Below are 20,118 nucleotides of genomic sequence, written 5' to 3' on the forward strand. Positions count from 1 at the left end.
CCTAAATCCCACCACGCCAAGAGTTCTCAGCGCAACTTCCAACTCGTTAATAATCGAAGCTCCAACGAAAAATTATCTAAAACCACGTCCACCAACTCGACAAAGCAACTCCGCAGGATATTCACCTCTTTGCGGCCTATATCACCCATATAACCCCTCCGTCGTCACAATGGCTTCCGCTTCTGTACGTTCACCTATCGAGAATCGCTTTGCTGTTCCCCCTTGAAATCAATCTCGACATTCTTCTCTTCCCCTCCAAGGGAAAGGGGAATAAGAGACCTTCAAGGAAGCGACAATATATCACAATGGGAGCAGTAGGCTAACTCATTCTTACCCGCCTTGGGTGGTTCAAATACAAATAACAGGCCCGTTCTGCTAAAGGCAAGCAGCAAAAGGTGTCCAAGAAGGTATGTTTGCGCTTTTCCTATAATCCCATTGCGCCATGCAATAGAAGTTCGTACTCTAACACGGATCGATATAGTACATCATCAACGCTTCTCAACCCGCCAACGACAAGATCTTCGATGTCTCCGCTTTCGAGAAGTTCTTGCACGACAAGATCAAGGTTGAGGGCCGTGTAGGCAACCTTGGCGAAGCTGTCCAGATCTCCCAGGTCGGTGATGGCAAGATTGAGGTTATCACTCACATTCCTTTCTCCGGCCGATACCTCAAGTACTTGTATGTTACCACAGATTAATCCTATCCCAACAATAATGCTAGCTGTATACTTACCACTATCTCAATTCAGGACGAAGAAGTTCCTCAAGAAGCAACAGCTCCGTGACTGGCTCCGTGTTGTCTCCGCCTCCAAGGGTGTCTACGAGCTCCGATTCTACAACATCGTCCAGGACGAGGCCGAGGAGGATGACGAGTAAACAGGACGACCACATAACTGAATTTTTTCTATTAAAAGTTAAGGCTATGTACGTTCTGTAGGTGACAGGGTCATCTGAGTTCTGATGAAGGATTTGCAGAGGGGTGAATAGATTTTACACATGGATGGTCGGGGATATTTGACCCAGTTCAACTCTATGATATCTGGTAGCATGTTTGTGAGCATTATGATTGATGACGAAGCTTGCATGTTACGCTCATCCCTTCTATTTCCAGTCCAATCGACTCGTTGGCCTTACCGCTCTTCCTCTCTAGAAACTCTTATCGTAACTCGTAATGAACAGTAAGCAAGCCCTCGTAAGGAAAAATTCAACTACTCGTAGGGCGCATCTATATAAAATAACAAGGGGGTATCTTGTGCTTGCTGAGTGGGCATGATAAGTGGACAACTAAATAGGACAATAATGCATCACTCGTTGTCATCGTTGGCCTTCCTCTTAACACCAACGGCAGCCTCAAGAACTCGGGATTCTTTATCAGCCTTCTCGGCTTTGGTGGGATCAATCAACTTTCCATCGTGGAGCTCCCAGCCAGACCGTTTCAAAGTTTTCCATTTCTCGCCTACCTTGAACCTCACTAGGTCTCCGGTAGCCTTTGCATCTTCTATAGAGTCGTGACCCTCAGTGCCCCCTCCGGCTTGGATATCTCGACCAAGATACCTCTTTGTGAGAGCCCGAAGGCCGTTCCGCATCGGAAGGCCCGCTGGATGGGGGTATAATAACACAGTATCAACAATGGTAGGGTGAATTATACGGCAGACGTTCAGATCATTCTCTAAAGCATGACCAAGGAGAGACGTCTCTGGTTGTAGGTGTTGGAAGAGTAATGCTCTTGCTGCGGCGGGTGATTCAACCATTTGTAGCTTGTTGCCACAATCAGCCTGATCATATGTAGAAGTAGACATATGACTACCTTTGTAGGGAGTAGCATTTGCAAATTGTTCTGGCTGAACTCCAGAGTACCGAGTGTTGAGATCCAAAATTTCCCCAATTGGTCTAACTAAAACGTCAATGAGTAGCTTCCCTTCTGGCCAGCTTACAGCTGTCAAACGGATCATTTCCAGTCCTAGCGTGGTGTATCCCATCTCGCAATCGAAACAAACTGGTGGCAGTGCCTGCTTTGCCGTTTGCCGTGGTGTTTTCTCAAACTGCATTGTGGCGGCTAGCCGCTTCATATCAGTCACCTTAAAAACATGAGAGTCTACCCTGGTGCATCCTGGAGACGTTCCCACGGTTTCTTTACAACAAGGGTAGTAAAACTCCTTTTGTCCCACAATATGATCTGTTTTATTCTTGGGTGGCCGAATTGGCCTGGCGTAATGATAAACGCATGGACCCGAAGACGTTAGGGCACCATCTGCTCGCCTACCTGGGAAGACTTGGAACCTCCCGTTGCATCGATCACACTTCTCCCATCCCTGGGAGGCTTCAATGCCACGTTTTGCGGAAGCAATGTCTTCCTCCGATGGGGGAGAGGTGACGTACTCAAGTCTCTTCAAATCATCTGAAGAAGCATATAGAGTCGAGAGGACTGCCCTTTCTTCTTCAACGCTCAATCCCGTTAGTACAGGTTTCGGTGGTATGTTTGGGCCTTTTATCTCCGCCGGTAAACTATCAGGTCGAATGAAGGCCAAAACAAGTTCCTGCCACTCCTGCGGCTTCATCTTGGTTAATTTCACTATACGTAGTTTGATGACGTTTGAATAAACAGCAGGAGACTCCTTCGCAATTTTTTCTTCTTCGTCCAAAGCCATTGATACCAGCTCATCGGCGGATAAGGTCAAGCACTTCTTCGATTGGTCGTTAGATTTCTTAAGCTCTTCATTGAGACGCACCATTGCACCATGCAGTTTTATAAGGATAGACATGCGAATGGCGTGTGATGCTGGGGGTTTAGACAAGTGTCTCGGATTGAGTGTTTCTTTCTTTATATGTCTTGTTGGTAACGAACTGGCGTCTTGAGAGATGTTCAGTTTAGGGCTGTTGTCCCGATTCTTCTTTAACCCCTCTGCCGCATTTGAACGTTCTGTAGCTCGAGCCACTGGGGGTGGAGAGACACGTTTCTTCAAAGAGCTAAGATTATGAACATCGTTTCGAAGACGTTGTGTGGCTGTGGAACCACGTTGGGCAGCAGCCGTGTCCCCTTCATGAGGAGAATGGCTCACCACCTTGGAACCACTCTTCCCATCATCAGATAGCCGTCGCCTTTTCCGATGCGGTTCATCTGCTGCCAACCCCGAAGTTATTTCAAGGTGGGAACTTGTTGCCTTGTTGGAGTCAGCGACGGGTGTAACAGCGGCTATAGAATTGACTTCTTTGTGCGCAAAGATGCAATTTATTATGTTGCAACGGCCGTTCTGGGGGCAAGGCACTGCGCTAAATAGCCCCAGTGAGCCGAACATTGTTTTCCGCCTTCACCTCACAAACAAGGGTACAGGATTCCAGCTTTAGACTCAGGTTCCATTAAATTATATCCTTGACGCATACGGGTATCGAGTATCGAGGGCTGCGAAAGGAATCGTAATGTCAACTTCGAGAGCGATAAAATTCGGGCCGGGAGTGACGGCGATCAGTCTACTAAACGGCTTTGCATAGTAAAGTAATGAAGAGAGCATCAATCTTTAGCTCATGCCTCATATGCTTAGAACGGTAGGGGTCTAGTTTAGTTTATGTGGCAGGTAGGCAAGGTCGTATGAGGTTCCTTTTAGGGCAAGGCTGATAGTTGTTGAGTGAGTTTCTTCGGTAACTATTTAAGTCAACGGAGCAAATGAGCGTTTGAACACGGTGGTCAGTGGTTAAAAGGGATAATTAACTGATTGATAGAGCTGTGTTGACGGACGGAGCTCTATCTGAGAACGTTCGCTCGTTTCTCTCAGAAGGTCGACGGTGGATGCAAACAGTGCAAACGGCTCATCCGTTAATTCCTCCGTTATCTCCGGCAGGCACCAGCAAAGTGACGTCCAAAGGAGGAATACAAAATATGGATGGCAACCCGCCGAGTTGTTCGTTCTTGTATACCCCGGCGAATTACTAACTATGGAGGAAAGCAATCTGCTGCCTAAACAGGCGAAGGCAGAGCACCTTTGCGTGCTGATTCACGGGTGAGTTGATGTGACAAGAGAAGAGAAGTACAAGAACTAACGTCGTTATCAGACTCTGGGGCAACCCGACACATCTTGATTATATAGTTTCCTCCCTAAGAGAGAAGTATGAGGAATCGTCACTACAGATCCTGTGCCCGAAAAGCAATGCAGGAACCCTCACCTACGATGGCATTGAGCTTGGCGGAGAGCGAGTAGCGCATGAGGTCGAGGAGGCGATAAGGAGCTCTGCGGAGCAAGGATGCAAGATTCGCAAGCTGAGCGTTGTAGGGTACTCACTGGGCGGGCTAATCGCTCGATATGCCATCGGTCTACTCTATGCGAAGGGGTATTTCGATGACATAGAGCCGGTCAACTTTACTACTTTTGCATCGCCGCATGTTGGCGTGAGAAGCCCCGCAAGGAAAAGCCATTTCTGGAATGTACTCGGTGCCAGATGCGTCTCAACGTCAGGCCGACAACTCTTCATGATTGATTCATTCCGCGACACTGGAAAGCCGCTTCTCAGCATCCTTGCTACCCCTGGAAGCATATTTATGCTTGCGCTTGCGAAATTCAGACATCGAACCCTCTATGCAAATGCTGTTAACGACCTTAGTGCCGTTTATTACACGACTGCGATATCTAGGACGGATCCCTTTACACAAGTGGATGATCTCTCAATAAGCTATGTCGATGGTTACGCGCCGGTAGTCATTAATCCTGATCGGCCAATACTTCTTAGACCAAAATCCCAATCCCTAATTGGTTGGCTAGCATCAACCGCGCGGTCGACGATATCAGTGCTCCCGTTTCGGTTGTTCTTATTTACCGTCGTCGGTTTTGCGTCCGTGATATTCGTTGTGAACGCAGCGTATCAGACTATTCTGAGCGAGAAACGCATCCGTCTCCACGAGCAAGGTAGATCCGGGGTATTTTACAATACATATAGGGTCCCACTAATTATGGAGGGGTTCCGGAACGCTGTCGAGGACATGTACGAAACTGCCAATGCTGCACAGAAGCCGGAGTATATCTCGAACCCAGTTCCGGAAGAGGGTCCCCATGGTGCGAGCAGCGAATACCCAAATTCTACTCAACCAGAACGCGCGGAAGCTGCATCTACTTCAAAGGAACCTCATCAATGCGCGGATAACACCACTACCCACGAAGAAGGAGATGCCCCCTTTCCTACCCTTGCTTTAACCACCGCTCAGTTCCGAATTATTGACAATCTTGACTCAGTGGGATTCCGCAAGTACCCGGTCTATATCCATCAAGTGCGGCATAGTCATGCAGCTATCATCGTGAGGATGCCTAGGGAGTCGTTTAAGGAAGGGAAGATTGTTGTGAGGCACTGGATAGAGGAGGAGTTCCGCATCTGAAGCCGATATTCACCTGCTTTCATGTCATTTTGTCGACCGCCAGTTACGCCCGTGCATTACTAGCTACTACCTCTACGAATATACACCAAGATCGAGGGGTTCCGTGGGGTACCATGTCGTGGCGCATGGTGGGATAAATTAATCATTTTTTTGCACAAGGATGTTGGGACCCTCACCACCCGCCAGCCACCGCACTCTCAGATACTTATTCTGTCGTCGATATCCTTGCAACCGTGCAGGTCTCCGGCGCAATTGAGAAATCTACTGATTTCACCGTCACTACTTCACAAAAACACACTATACCTGCAGATGGAGGGGATTTTGCCATCCCGGCTCGTTTTACACCGTATATGCAACTAATACAGTCTCGCGGAACATTACTATCAACTGCCCTCGGGATCCATTTTTTATATACATACATACTTCACTGCCAAGATAAATCCCGGCTCCAGGGATTTGACACGGTATTGGTCTGACACATGTATATATACTCGGATTACTCCTTTTAGAACATAATCACTTAGACAATAGACACTACCTCGTACCCAGCCCAACCGATGGCTACCCCTGAGCGCAACTTCGTCTTCCGAGGAAGCGCCGCCCGCCACAAAAGTAAACTGCGCCTGCCAAGCCCGCCTTAGTCAACAAAGGTCCACTTAAGCTCATGGTCCAACCACTGAGATCCGAGCGTTTGCCTGTCTTGGCTTGTGACGTCATAGAGGAGCCGCACCGGCAAATGCTGAAAGCACATCGTCCATCGCTGCGTAACATTCATGTCGACAGTTGACGCTCGGTTCGGGCGTGAAAGCGAATGGGATGTTTGATTTGTTGTGGAGTTGTAGGCAAGGATGGCAAGAAGTTATTAAGTAAGAAGATAGGGGGTGCAGGGGGGCACTGTCGTTCCCAGGGGTATGCCAATCGGCAACTCGTTATTCCAATAATACTGTCAATCAATAAGATGAAACTGGTCGATATATATGTTAGCTGTTTCGTAGTTTCAGGGTAAGCCGTTCAGACGGTGACTAGCTTACCCGTTACTCCGTACTCAAATCATACATCACTGACTGGAACATTCAGGGCTCGCAAGATATCGATACCACCATCTACGGACATCGCCTCATTTTCTCTGTTTGTTGATCCCTGAGCAAGAGTACCATCCTGCATCGTGCAGCCTATTACTGTATGTCAATATCTCCACCATCGGGTGGAGAAGGGTCCATCGGGATCCTACAAAGTGATGATGGGGATTGCATTCACAATACTACGCGGCGGTGTGTATGTTTCTAAGTGCCTTGTAAAAGGAGGGTAGAATTAAATACATGTCCGTGGTATCTTTGCCCAATCTTAAGGTATGAAAATCGAGATATGATTCTACGTTTGGTAGTATAAGGTAGGTGTGATAACACTATAGATAGGATATGCAGCGTAGCGTCATCATTTCCACCTATCCACACCCACACGGAAGAAACTCGTGGAGACAATCCCCGGATATTTAGGAGGAGCACATATGTGCACCGTAGGGATCATCTTTGAAAATACATTGGAAACTTATTCTTTGCTGCATCAAGCCATCACAAAGCTGAGTATCAATGGGGCAAATCTAAGGAGCAATTCTGTGACCGACTACTCCGTACGCCCATCTCGTCATCGTCAATCAATGCCGTCCGGGTGTCTTTAAAGGCGACAAATATCAAACCCTAAATTAAGACGGGCCTATATCTCGGTATACTCCCGTCACTCCCCTGTTCTCCGGAACAAAATGGCTTTAATGGAGACTCCCTTCAAGAGATCTCCCCTAACCATTGGCTAGCCGGAGGTAGGGATGTTTCATATTTTGCAAAGATTAACATCACGTCTCGGAGAGGGATATATTTGCCCTCGACCGCTACTGTGGATCTTCGCCTTTGCCGTTACTCTGTGTTTTCATCTCTGCTCGGTACCGAATGAGATAAATTGATATACGTTTAAGGTTGCAAGTGTGTATTCCCGTTGTGGGCCGTGGAAAGGATGGAGGAGATCGGAGGCGGAGTTGTCCATCTCAATATGACAGTATCTAGTGGATGATATCAGCATGTGCGGCAATAGAGTAGCATAGGATCGTCGAATATCATGGAGGGAAAGGGAAGAATAGGCGGATGAAATTGAGGGCTGGTAGATTCCGTGGTTCGACCATTAATAACAAGGGGGGAAGTTTGGTAACTTTTCAACCTGCAATTCCGCTACAGTTCTCGAGCGGCGTCTTAGGTCGGTGGAGAACCAGGTTGTTTAGGTACTTAGTAAGATCGATTGATGGGCGTCATTTGTTCCGCCTGCTTCCTGAGCCGAAAATAAATTAAATACCTACTGATTATATGAAATGGGCCTGGCATATAATAGGCTCCTCTATTCTCCCTTGATTTATTTTAATAGCCATCTATTTATTTTACTTCCAACGCTCCTTCCTCACATATCCATATCGGTTTCCTTAGCTGCAACAGCAGTTTGAGACGAAGAAACCCTTACCATAAAGAGGCCTCCTAATCGCCACATTACCATCCTGCAATAGGGTCTGGTTTAAAAGCTGTTTGGACACACGAGCTCCTCCACACAGTGCAGTTATTCCATTTGAAGTAGATTACCGGTTCCTCACCAACAAGCCCAAAGAATCGCAATCATGGCAGCTACAGAACCATACCGGGCCTCCGGGACGCCAAAGGTCCGCCGCCTTTCCAATGTGTCCGCAACTAGGGGAGATTTGGTGAACGGGCCAAACGTGGTGGTGCCACCAAAACACCTGATGGCTAGCACCGCTGCCTACGAGGCGGCCAAGTCCATGGGAGTCGCCAAATACCACTTGGAAGAAGATAATTCATCCGCTGAAATCACCCCCAGAGCTGTATCACCAGTCTCCGGAACCCCGGTTGTGGCAACCGATAGGTACGCTTTCGCGTTCGACATCGATGGAGTTCTTATCCGTGGTGGAAAGCCCATTCCAGCAGCTGTAGAGGCTTTGAAGGTGTTGAATGGAGAAAATGAGTACGGAATCAAGGTGTAAGTATTCCCTAGCCGCAATACCATTTCATTTGCTGACTCTCGTATCATGGATAGGCCGTATATCTTCGTCACGAACGGTGGCGGGAAGACCGAGGAAGAACGATGTCTCGATCTCAGCAGACAACTCGAATATGACGTTTCACCCGGCCAGTTTATCTGTGGACACACTCCAATGAGAGAGATGGCTGAGAAGTATAAGACTGTCTTGGTGGTGGGTGGTGAGGGCGAAAAGTGCCGTATTGTGGCAGAGGGATATGGCTTCCGAGATGTCGTGACACCGGGTGATATCATCAAAACAAACCAGGATACGACACCATTCCGCAAGTTGACAGATGAAGAATACAAAAATTCTCGGGTCCGTGATTTCGAGAACCTCACCATTGAAGCAATCTTCGTGTTCGCGGATAGCAGGGATTGGGCCGGTGATCAGCAGATCATCCTTGACTTGTGCATGTCCAAGGGGGGCAAGATTGGCACCCGCTCTGAGACATTCGAAGAAGGCCCGCCAGTATATTTCTCTCATAATGATATCGTCTGGTCGACATCCCACGAACACACACGAATTGGTATGGGGGCGCTTCGGGCGTCAGTGGAAGCTCTCTTCAAGGCCGTCACCAGAAAAGAGCTGAAGACTATCGCGTTCGGCAAACCACAATTGGGTACCTTCCAATTTGCCACAAGGTTGCTGCAGCAATGGCGAAAGGAAACTCATGGCATCAACTCTCCGCCACAGACAGTATACTTCGTTGGGGATACCCCCGAGTCGGACATCCGTGGTACGAATGAATACAACGAGTCAGACATTAGCGAGACTCTCTGGTATTCGATCCTCGTTGAGACCGGGGTCTTTGAAGAAGGAACCGTCCCACGGTATGCGCCTAAGAAGGTGGTTCATGACGTCCTCGACGCCGTTAAATTCGGCATGAAGAGAGAGTTCGAGCGGACCCTAGAAGAGACGGCACCGAAGAACATGGACTCTTAGTTGAGTTCCATACCTCCAAAAGAAAAAGAAGAAAAAATGACATGAAATGTCCCCAACCTCAATGATATCCACGCTCGTTCGTTGCTTTTCGATTAAGATGACTTTCTCAGTTCCTTCCCCTTTGCTATTCTCATGCCCCCTTTTTTCATAACACGGCTTCGAAGGCGCTGGAACTCCTTTCGAGCTACGTCTTTCGTCATTTTACTTTCCTCATTCAAGGTTATGTCAGGAGTTCGGCTTCAAATATCGCGTTTCGAGGATTCACTCTCTATCACCCTATGTAGGGTGACTTGGTTACCAAACGCAAGACCACATTTTGTGGGGAAAAAAACACTCTGGATTCAGGTTTACTATTCATAGACGTGTGTTTCCTGTTGGCCAAACTGTGTGTTAGTTATCAAGAAAGATAGAAAAAACAGGGGGCAAGTTTTGGAATACTGCTTCAGGAACATAAAATGCGAGTAAAAACGTTTCCATTTCATGCTGCCTGAGGAACGAGGATGGCCTTTAGCCTCTCGCCGTACATTTGTTTATCTTGTTGCTGTTCAAGCTGTTTCCCTTCAGCAACTTTGGAAAGGAGTAGAGTCACATGATCTTGAACAACAATGGTCATGTGACCTATATCCGGTCCGTCATATTTTCCGTTCTCTGGCTTCGCGCCTGCGTCAAGCTACATCTATAAACTACCTACATCTATACAAATGTGCAGGCAAACCATTTCAGAGAGTCTGGATGAGTACGGATGTCGCATCGAGAAGATGACAACAGACTCACTGCCTGTCTGGATGCATTTATTGAGTGGCGAACAGAAGGCGGACGGGAACTTATTACACGGGGGATACTAGTGTGACGACGACAGCAAGCTCTACGACGTGTTTAGAGACCTTTGCACGGCCCTTCTCTATACCCTCAATGACCCTACTAATGGGATCTCGATGAGGGACTCGATACCCAAACAATTTGGGAAGTCCTAGTGTGCTTTCATGGCGACTATACATATAATAATTAACTCGATTATTATTGTTCAAGTTTGCTAATGGTTGATGTTTCCAGGAAACACTTGTCTACCAGCTGAAAGTTTACACATGCTACCCAACTTCTGATCGAGCTATTCTACCTGCCGACGGAAAAGTAACAATGGAGAGAGCATCTCAGGCAGAGGAAATCAAACTTACCAATCCACTCTCTGGACTGTCACTGCCGACTATCTGAAATTTTCAATGCATCTGGCATGCGGAGTGTCATCGATCGAAGGATCGAAGAGTGGGAAAATATCAAAGTTAAGAAGGTTCCGACTGAAGGGATATGGCAGCACAAATGCTTTTCGCCTATTATATCTCAGTCTGTGGTTAAGTGCTGCTAGGTGACGGGCTATTCCGTCTTTATTGGCTATGTTTTCGCTTCTGCTGGCTAAGAATATCCAAACAACAAAAGAATGCGTCTAAGAAATACCCTGATCTTGCTTGATGTGTTTTTATAATAATATATTAACGCTGTAGCAACACGCAGTAACATGTCGACGCCATGGCAACACGCAGTCCTTTATTAGACAGGAGATATTTGTTTATTTTTCATCTTCTTCTGTCGTTCCTCTCATCCTCATCCTCTACCATTTGAAGTCTCCTCCAAACTCAGAATACAGCATCCTCGCATTCAGCAGACTCTCTACGCACTCGAATATTAGGTCGTGCCGTCAGATAATCACTCAAGATGCCTGTAATCTGGAGCGACGCTACGAGAGCCAAGGTATGCCAGATCTAGGCGAGGAAATGTCTCCTACGTGCTAACACTGAACTTGAAGCTTCTCATGGCTATTATCAAAACCAACGGCGGGAAAATCGACTATAAAGGTATCGTTGAGTTCATGGGACCGGGTAAGCCACACCTCTATATCCTTATTCTTGACCAAGATGCTAAAAGTTGGCCGTAGAGTATAATTCAAAGTGCATCCAGAACCAAATCCAGTTCCTCAAGACCAAGGCCAATGCGGAAAAGCCTACCGGCTCTGCCCCATCGACTCCATCTAAGAATGGAAAGAAGAATACTACGCCTGCCGACGCCACCGGCACTCCTACTAAATCCCCAGCTTCGGCCAAACGGGGTCGTAAGCAGGCCATCAACGTGGAGTCTGAGAGCGCCTCTGACGGCGAGGGTGACAAGCGTGTGAAAAAGGTCAAGACCGAGGTGAAGCAGGAAATCAAGTCTGAAGAGATGTAGGATTCTCAAGTATTGTACCTAAACTGCTACTCCTGATGATGCAGTCTGATGAACCGCGTGCGATGAGTGATCCTGGTGAAGGTCCAGATGTGTATGTTCAGACAGAAGCCTTACTGAATCCAAGCTGGACGTTTAATATCTTATATCTTATATCGTATCTCTTATATCTTGATGCCGTAGAAGTGTCCGGTAAAGCGGCGAGGGGAGTGTCCGTATTAGGCTGGGTGCTGGTTGCCTCGGCATCACGTTAGCTGGGAGGGAAGGACGAAGAAGGTTGCGTAAGGCCATGCGACGATGATGGTATGTTCTGCGAGAGCTTTCTTCCTCCTTCCCTGACCCCTCCGATAGCTATATAAATCAGCCCTGGTCGCTCCTCTTGGTGGCAAAAGAACGCTCACTCACTCTGAAATATCTATCACATAACGTATCTCACCACTCGATGACCGCCACCACTCGATGACCACCCCAACAAAAATCTTCATCTCGACAACCACCTATCTTTAACCACCCACAACATGCCTAATGAAGAAGCAATTGCTTGTGCGATTGAAGATTTGAAATCGCAGGACGTCCCTAATTACGCACAAACAGCCAGAAAGTGGAAAATCGATCGGAGGACTCTTGCGCGTCGATATTCAGGCAAAACAGTGTCCAATAAGGAAGCCACCTCAACTCATCGCAAAAAGTTAACAGATACTCAAGAGGAAGTCCTTTTGCAGTATATCGAACGTTTATCGAATAGAGGCCTATCTCCTACACCTCAAATCATCGCAAATCTCGTTCTAGAGCTCACCAAACAGCCAGTTGGCATCAATTGGGTATCTCGATTTTGCAAGAGGCATCAGGCCCGGATAACATCAAGATATCTTCGAACGATCGATCAATATAGGCATGTTGCGGATAACTCTGCCCATTTTGAGCATTTCTACGATCTTGCAAGTGTTTAAATATTTGTTATTTATTAGATATCTCGTTACTAATACCCTCTTCTTTAGCTAGGGAAGGTGGTTGATAAATATAATATTACTCCTAGTAATATCTATAACTTTGATGAGAAAGGCTTCCTAATTGGGCTTGGACATGCAGTAAAACGCGTAGTCCCTATCCATTTGCTAAAGAATAAGAGGATAACTACCGTTCATGATGGAAATAGGGAATTTATCTCTCTACTTGCTGCTATCTCTGCAGATGGGGAAAGGATTCCTCCTACACTTATTTATAAGGGAGAAGGAGATCTACAAGACACCTGGTTAGATAACTACTCCCTGGAGGAACAAACTGCATATTTTACAGCATCACCAAACGGTTGGAGCTCTGATAATTATGGCCTAGAGTGGTTAGAGAAAGTCTTCGATAAACATACAAAGATAAAGGCCAGCAGGGCAAGGAGGCTCCTCATCCTTGATGGGCACTCTTCTCATATTAATATGCGATTTATTGACTACGCTGATCGAAACCGTATCCTTCTTGCCATCCTTCCTCCCCATTCAACTCACCGTCTCCAGCCGTTAGATGTTGGGATATTTGGGCCACTAGCCAGTGCATATTCCCAAGAAGTCAACAACCTAATACGGGGAGGCCTCGGATATCTCTCAATTAGGAAGAGAGACTTTTGGAAGCTCTTTTATACTGCATGGTGTAAAGCTCTTACAGAGGAGAATATTAAGTCTAGCTTTAGAGCAACGGGTATCTATCCTCTTGAGCCACAGAGACAGCTGCGATATTTCCAGCAAGAACGGCCAATTACTCCAGTAAATGCAGCTGCAGAGCCTTCTACTCCTATTACGATACGAGGCCTCCGCCGGATAACCAAAAAGGTATATCTCCGCCAGTCTCTTGCAGAAAGAGACTATATCCAAAAGATAATTCGAGCCAGTGAGCAACTTGTCTTTAATAATGATATTTTACAGCATGAAAATCAAGCTCTTAGCGGTGCTTTGATTATTGAGAAGCAACGAAGGAAGAGAGGCAAAGGATTGGGCCTTTTTGATAAAGAGAAAGCCGGCCAGGCCCAGTTCTTCTCTCCTTCCAAAGTTGATGCAGCAAGGAAGAGAGCTCTGGATATCGAGCAAGAAAAATAGGCCTAGATAGCTTAGGCTAAAGAGTTAAAGCTTCAGCGATTGATATATCGCGATACAAAGGCTCAAGAGGCTGCAGAGAAGAAGGCCCAAAGGCTTAAAGAGCAGCAGGAACGGAATGAGGCCCGTGAGAAGGCCCAAATAGAGGCAGCTGCTCAGCGCGAGCAAGCAGCGCTGGAAAGGAAGCGTAAGGCCGGTGAACAGGAAGCCCAGCGAATGGCTAAGAAGGCCAAAAAGGCCCAAATCAACGCCCCGAGCCCTATCTCACCTTCCAAATTAGGAAAGAAGAAGAAGTCACCCACAAAGGTGGCTCCAATCGATCCTGTCCCTTCATTACCCAATTTCTTATCCCATGGCAGAGAAACACGTTCTGGCCGAACTATCAAGCCCAACACTCGTTTGTTTTCCTAATCTAACTAATTAATATGTAAACTAGAGCTCTACTATCGTTATTTAATATCTAATTTAATTTGTTATTCGCGTTGTTGTGGATATATTAATACATGTAGGGGGGGTGGTGATATCGGTGTTTATTTTGATGGGTGGTCATCGAGTGGTGGCGGTCACCGAGTGGTGAGATACGTTAGTTTTGTCTCCGAAGAGTTACAGCGATCAAGACGATAGCTTCTCCGTCGCGCACTCTCAGCTCCTCCGCAAAGATGTCGTCAGCAACGACCTTTTACAATTTCGAGCCCGTTGACAGTATGCTTCTACGCCCTTATTCTCCTTTATGCGTTTACACGAGCAATACTAACAGCGCTGCTTCAAATAGAGAAAGGAGAGCCCTTCCCCCTCTCGTCGCTGCAGGGCAAGGTGGTCTTGGTCGTCAACACTGCGTCAAAATGCGGCTTCACCCCGCAGTTTGCCGGCCTCGAAGAGCTCTACAAATCAATCACCTCCTCGCACCCAGATAAATTCACCGTACTAGGCTTCCCGTGCAACCAGTTCGGCTCTCAGGACCCTGGAAGCAACGACGAAATCCAGAGTTTCTGCCAGGCCAACTACGGCGTCACATTCCCTGTCCTTGGCAAGATAGACGTGAACGGCGATAACACCGCGCCGGTGTACAGCTGGCTGAAGAAGGAGATGCCTGGTCTCATGGGACTGAAGAGGGTCAAGTGGAACTTTGAGAAGTTCCTGATCGATGCAAACGGGAAGGTTGTTGGACGGTGGGCAAGCACCACCAAACCCGAGTCTCTCAAGAGCACCATCTTGAGCGAAATTGAGAAGGCCGGCAAGGCTTCTCAGCTCTAGTTTTGTCTGTCTGAACAGGTTATGGCTTGATTCCCTATATAATACGTTTTTACGATTCTCTCTCCCTCTCTACTCACTGTTTTGGAGCGACTTAGCAATAATTGCACCTAGCAATCGTCTGCTTTACACAATATGAACTGGCCTGGGAGATATAATATGAACATCCCATTTATCTTTAAGAGAATATCCTCGGACATTATAACAGCTAAGCGTAACACAGATTCGAACGGTCATTTACTTGATTTTGGATGTAGAATATGCCGCTACATCACGCTGAGATTGGAGCAGACACCACCCTCCAAAGCATGCCCGGTTAAGCTCCCACTTTACCACTCTACACCACCCTTCCATGGCCCTGAACGTTCTTCCAGCTTCAGTTCACCGAATAACCTTCAAAAGCAAAAGAAACCCGGTAGATCGTTAAAAATAGCAACATCTTGGCAACGCTGAAGGAGGCTGAGTCGATCACTACAGATTGCCACCAAACGGACTCCATATACTCCATACGCCGGACTTAAAAGTAATATGAATATAAATATCCTTGTTCTGTATTCAATCCTATGTAATATGATTAACTAATTCACAGTAAAGTGGATGGGGGCCAGATATAAGCTGAAGGGAAGGGGAGAAGAAACACCCATGTAAAAACGAGAAAGAAAAGAAAAAAAAACCAAAGGATCGGCCTAGTGCAAATATGCACTGTATAGAGAAACAGTCAAGGTCGTGTCATTAGATAACGTATTGCATAGAGGCTAGATTTAGCATAGCAAGGGAAAAAAAGGGAATAACCAGGCTAAGGGAGAACATGGTATAAGTTCTATAAAGAATGAAGAGAAAGTAAATCAAACCGCGCGCCACCCTATGCCCAAGTAAGAAGAGAAGAGACGAAAAAGAATAGAAGAGAAGAGAAGAGAAGAAGAAGAAGAAGAAAAGAAGAAGGGTTAAAAAGAGGAATGGGAAGAATAGAAGTAGGAAAGGAAATTATGTTGTAGTCAGGACATTAGTCGATATTGAGATACATATCAGCGCCACGCTTGGATGGTGTCATCTTGTGACCCGTTGGTGAAGTAGGTTCAGGTTCAGCGGTATTATTGTGCGTGGGGAGTATTTGCTTGCTGGAGCGCGGGGTAGTTGAGGCTGTCGAATCGTCATCATCATGAATCCGATCGTGTTCGATCTGAATGGGTCGTTGTAATTTTGCAGGAAGCGTAAATTCGTTGCCCATCTTACCAGCTACTTTCTCGCCTCGCCGTTTGACGAGCAGGTTGCTGGGTTTATGATTAGAGTTGGAAGAGGATTGGTGTGTTAGTCGCGGGGAGTGTTCTCCGCTGCTTCGAGGGGAGGAATAGTATGAGTAGATGGAGCAGGCGTGCATGGATTTGGGGAGGGTGGGAGAATGGTCGGGAAGAGCTTCGGTGGACTGGCTGCCTGGGGTGGAGTTTCGGGTGGCTAGAGGTGGAGGAACGAGTTTCGAGTATGTGCGGATAGAAACTTCGCTTGCGCCATCGCTTTCGGTGAGATAGGAAAGGTGGCCTGGACGGTAGGCTTGTTGGGGGATTTCGGGCGATCCTGCTGAGCTGGGAGGGCCGGTGCTGGGGACCTCCCGTACCGGGCTCAGTTGCCTCGGGATATGGCTGTGGTATGAATTGATGCTTCTCGACGTGACGGGTTCGGGAGGGGCGAATGGAGGTGCCGAGTGGCTGGCAAGGACCTGATCCCTAGAGTTCCCATGGCTGCTGCGTCCAAGGGAAGAATGTACCATTGAGGGTACGGCGAGATATCTGGGGTCAGATGGGGATTTCTGCTGACCCAAGTTCGGGCTGTGAGTAGGGTATCCAGGCCCGCCATTGTAGCTATGCGGACTATGGCTCACGGCTCTGTGGCCCGATTGAACCAATGCTGGACTGTAGTTGAGTGAGGAAGCACTGCGTAGTGGATCAACCACCGCCTGCGACACATCCCGATGCAAGGAGCCCTTTGCTAGCCCGCGGTTACCAGAACCATCCCCAGCCCCGAATGCCATCGCTCCGCTATACCCCGACCCAGGACCGTGATCCTTTGGCACCGCTCGAGACCCGCCAGCACCAGTGTTGGCACAGTAAGGATTATCAGGTAAGAGGTCTGATTCTGTTCGCTGGGAGACCACACTCGGCCCTCTAGAGCTTAGATACTCATTCTCAAAGTCGCGGGTATTTCGTTGAAAGTACGCAACCGAGCACGGCATCATGTCGATAGGCAGCAAAGTCTGGTATCGAGACACTGAGCTTCTCGGCTTGGAAGAAGCCTTGGAAATGCTCAAAGCCGGCGTTGCTCTCGACTCGGCCATGGCAGGGTCTATTTTAAGATACGGTCCCTTTTGTCCCTTCTCCGCTATCCGGCCTTGCTTCGCCCTTTGTCTACGTTTGTTCAGGAAGAAGAAGAAAAGAACGAAAGCGACGAGGGAGGCGAAGGCGATGCCACCACCGACATAGAGGCCGACCAAGTTCGAGCGGCCTGCGCCGCCGGCGTCTCCGGACGCTGAACCTGTCTCCGTGGGCGATGAATAGACATATGAAAAGTCGATGGTGTCAGTTGGCAGACCGACGCCAGGTATGCCTCTGGTGCTTGACGAGGCAGGCAGACTGGTAATCTGCGACGAGGACACAGTCTGTGCCGGAGTTTCCATCATCATCGACATGCTAGGTAGAGACTCTGAAGCCGGGGGAGCTGGGGCAGGAGGAGTAGGAGCTGGCGGAGCTGGAGCCATGGGAGTCGTCGACGCCATTGGTGGTCCCGGATGAGGTGTCATGGTCGGTTTTGGAAGGGCTGTTGAGGATATCCCAAGGACAGGATGAGTATTGGGGAGAGCTCCTTCAATTCCAGAGCATATATTGTAGACCCGGTGCTCTTCCACTTCTGCGTCGTGACAGTTCTCGGCAACACAGCGCAAGCCAGCTTCCGCAACGGTGAATCCGGTAGTTGACCTCTTTTTGCAGAGACAGTTGGCATCGAGAGGGTCCGGACAATGGTCCCAAGCTCTGTCTGAGGATATGAAGGCTTCCAGGCAAGGGAGAGCACATGCCGGAACCTCTTGGCTGAGTAACCTGGGTTGATTACGTGCCTGCACTTGCTTATAGTCCCGGCCAGAGAGGACCGAGGCGGCGGTTGTAGTTGGAGTTGTAGTAGTGATTGTAGCGGCTGCGGCGGCGGCGGATGGGGAAGCCAACAAACTGTTTGCTACCGGCGCAGCGGGATAGGATGGCATGTTAAGACCGCAGGCGTAATTTCCAGAGCATCCGCTGCATAGTCATCCACGACCCGCGTAAACTGCCTGCCCGGCGTATAGTTGACAAAGAGAGGATGCTGGCAGCACCGTGCGATTACTCACACATTAATCAGTGGCATATGTATTATTACTCTCCGCGCGTCCAATCCCGGCTGAAATGAAACGAGTATCAAGGAGATATTAAAGAGGTGAAAAGAATGTAGAGAATGTAGAAAATGGAATGTAGAGAACGTAGAGAAGAGAAAGATAATAGAGAGAGTAGAAAATAGAGAGAATAGAGAGAGAGAGACTCGAGGCTCGAAGAAATGAGGCCAAGAGCGATGATATGAAGACCTCAGAGGATTTCCATACTAATTAACTGGTTCATCGGAAACGGCCATGATACATGACCCCGGGAAAAAGGCAAAAAGAGGAATAGTTGAGAGTCCACAACCAACCAGCCAGGGCCCCCGGAGGTGCAGATGCAAGGGGCTGATAAAGCCAGCCCACCTGGGGCGGTTATTCAATCCGCCCATCCATGGAAGCCTCCATGCGTTCGGGGGGAGGGAAGCTCAGGACTGCCTCGACATCAGGCTGTGGACATCAAGCTGTGGACGTGAACTGCTGGCCATTTGGTCAACATCTGCTGGCCGACTGCTCACGGTGCTAAGTGCTGCAGTGGTGAAACGCCTGGAGGCAGCGGAGACCGAGGACTGGAGGGTGATATGTCCCTTCGCATCGACGTCTTAAGCGCTGAAACGTCCCCATCGCATTATTAAGGAGTCGCTAGAGTCACGTGGCCCCAAACCGACACGACCGACACGAACTGCTCACTCTGCTGGGTCCTGGCAAGGGTCTGCAGGCCATGAAAGTCATGAAAGTCATGACAGTCGAGGAGAAGCGATGGAGGCGGAGTCGAGGCTAGGTCGAGGCTAGGACGAACCCTGGCGCAGCCGCGATGTCGACGTCTAAAAACAGATACTACGCGGTGTCCGTGGGAGGCAGTGGTTGGCTGCAGGATATGCGCAGGACGGAGGTGTTTCGTCTTGCCGGGGCTACGATGATAGACCCATGGATGCTGTGGCAACTCAACCACGGCTGCGAGCGAGACACGATAACGACGGAGAGTATAACGACTAGTTTCTTCCTCGCTTAGACATACGAGCAGACGGTTGCACGGGCCTGACATAAGACTGCGATTTAGCAGATATACGAAGACGGCCAGCAGGCTCGATCGCAATCCAGGGTTCATCTTATCGGGCACAGTTGCATCGTGCGGGGGATAAGAGAAGTCTCGTCTATATCTCTTTTCTTTGCTGCGATAGGCACGGATGGATGGATGGAAGTATATGCTAAGATACCTGGCTGATCGTATGGTTGCTTTCACTAGAATCTTCTATCTATCCGCTCCTTAGTCTGCCATGTAGCGAGTCCTTGGCTTCGGCGGAACGGAAGAGCCCCAGGGTTCGGAACTCTACAGCACCTCCAGGGACGAAGAGCGGTGGGAGGTGAAGCCATCCCCGTCGTCGATCAATGCACGCTTCGTATGTACCTGTATATCTGGGTTCTCCTTGGCAGCATGTCCTCAGGCAGCATCTACATACTTGATAGCCGTTGAACTCTATCGTTGGCCGTATACATCTTCAGGCATATAGGTGGAACAGTTTGACATAGGGTCGTTTGACATAAGGTCGTTTCTACGCGTCTCAAGATACAGCTGCAACGTTGGATGAAAGAGATATGGGTGGGTAGGATTGTATATTTCTCCTTTCCTACTTCTTCTATCAATTCTGAACTAAGGCCGAACAGAACGAACGGGAACAAAAAGCGAAGAAGAGACAAAACCCAAAGAAAGAATTCCAGCTCAAAAGAGGACCAAACCGGAATTAACTAACGAAATAAGAAGAGAAGGGACGGGCGTGGTATCATGGGGGAAAAAGCACGAGGGCGAG

The 20,118-nt window shown here is 48.2% G+C and overlaps 7 protein-coding genes across 7 annotated transcripts; 5 read left to right on the forward strand and 2 right to left on the reverse strand.

Annotated features, from left to right (window-relative positions):
- Positions 1-169: 169 nt before the first annotated feature.
- On the forward strand, positions 170-875 carry GIQ15_00265 (60S ribosomal protein L22; the record flags this gene model as incomplete). The annotated part of the gene is made up of 4 exons (XM_033547682.1): positions 170-184; positions 366-407; positions 482-678; positions 749-875. 4 exons carry the CDS (start codon positions 170-172, stop codon positions 873-875), a joined length of 381 nt encoding a protein of 126 aa, XP_033408633.1.
- Positions 876-1,303: 428 nt separating this feature from the next.
- Positions 1,304-3,295, reverse strand: GIQ15_00266 (RNA exonuclease 3; the record flags this gene model as incomplete). Its single annotated transcript, XM_033547683.1, has 1 exon — positions 1,304-3,295. The coding sequence occupies one exon, from the start codon at positions 3,293-3,295 to the stop codon at positions 1,304-1,306; it is 1,992 nt and encodes a 663-aa protein (XP_033408634.1).
- A 634-nt stretch (positions 3,296-3,929) lies between these two features.
- GIQ15_00267 (lipase/serine esterase) lies at positions 3,930-5,358 on the forward strand (the record flags this gene model as incomplete). Its single annotated transcript, XM_033547684.1, has 2 exons — positions 3,930-3,994; positions 4,047-5,358. The coding sequence occupies 2 exons, from the start codon at positions 3,930-3,932 to the stop codon at positions 5,356-5,358; spliced, it is 1,377 nt and encodes a 458-aa protein (XP_033408635.1).
- A 2,653-nt stretch (positions 5,359-8,011) lies between these two features.
- Positions 8,012-9,373, forward strand: GIQ15_00268 (uncharacterized protein; the record flags this gene model as incomplete). The annotated part of the gene is made up of 2 exons (XM_033547685.1): positions 8,012-8,388; positions 8,446-9,373. 2 exons carry the CDS (start codon positions 8,012-8,014, stop codon positions 9,371-9,373), a joined length of 1,305 nt encoding a protein of 434 aa, XP_033408636.1.
- A 1,710-nt stretch (positions 9,374-11,083) lies between these two features.
- Positions 11,084-11,656, forward strand: GIQ15_00269 (uncharacterized protein; the record flags this gene model as incomplete). Its single annotated transcript, XM_033547686.1, has 4 exons — positions 11,084-11,119; positions 11,175-11,247; positions 11,304-11,586; positions 11,635-11,656. 4 exons carry the CDS (start codon positions 11,084-11,086, stop codon positions 11,654-11,656), a joined length of 414 nt encoding a protein of 137 aa, XP_033408637.1.
- Positions 11,657-14,327: 2,671 nt separating this feature from the next.
- Positions 14,328-14,922, forward strand: GIQ15_00270 (glutathione peroxidase; the record flags this gene model as incomplete). Its single annotated transcript, XM_033547687.1, has 2 exons — positions 14,328-14,370; positions 14,441-14,922. 2 exons carry the CDS (start codon positions 14,328-14,330, stop codon positions 14,920-14,922), a joined length of 525 nt encoding a protein of 174 aa, XP_033408638.1.
- A 1,000-nt stretch (positions 14,923-15,922) lies between these two features.
- On the reverse strand, positions 15,923-18,166 carry GIQ15_00271 (uncharacterized protein; the record flags this gene model as incomplete). Its single annotated transcript, XM_033547688.1, has 1 exon — positions 15,923-18,166. The coding sequence occupies one exon, from the start codon at positions 18,164-18,166 to the stop codon at positions 15,923-15,925; it is 2,244 nt and encodes a 747-aa protein (XP_033408639.1).
- Between the last annotated feature and the right edge of the window lie 1,952 nt (positions 18,167-20,118).

This window comes from Arthroderma uncinatum, assembly GCF_011692745.1.
Source record: "Arthroderma uncinatum strain CBS 119779 chromosome Unknown scaffold1, whole genome shotgun sequence".
Taxonomy (NCBI): domain Eukaryota; kingdom Fungi; phylum Ascomycota; class Eurotiomycetes; order Onygenales; family Arthrodermataceae; genus Arthroderma; species Arthroderma uncinatum.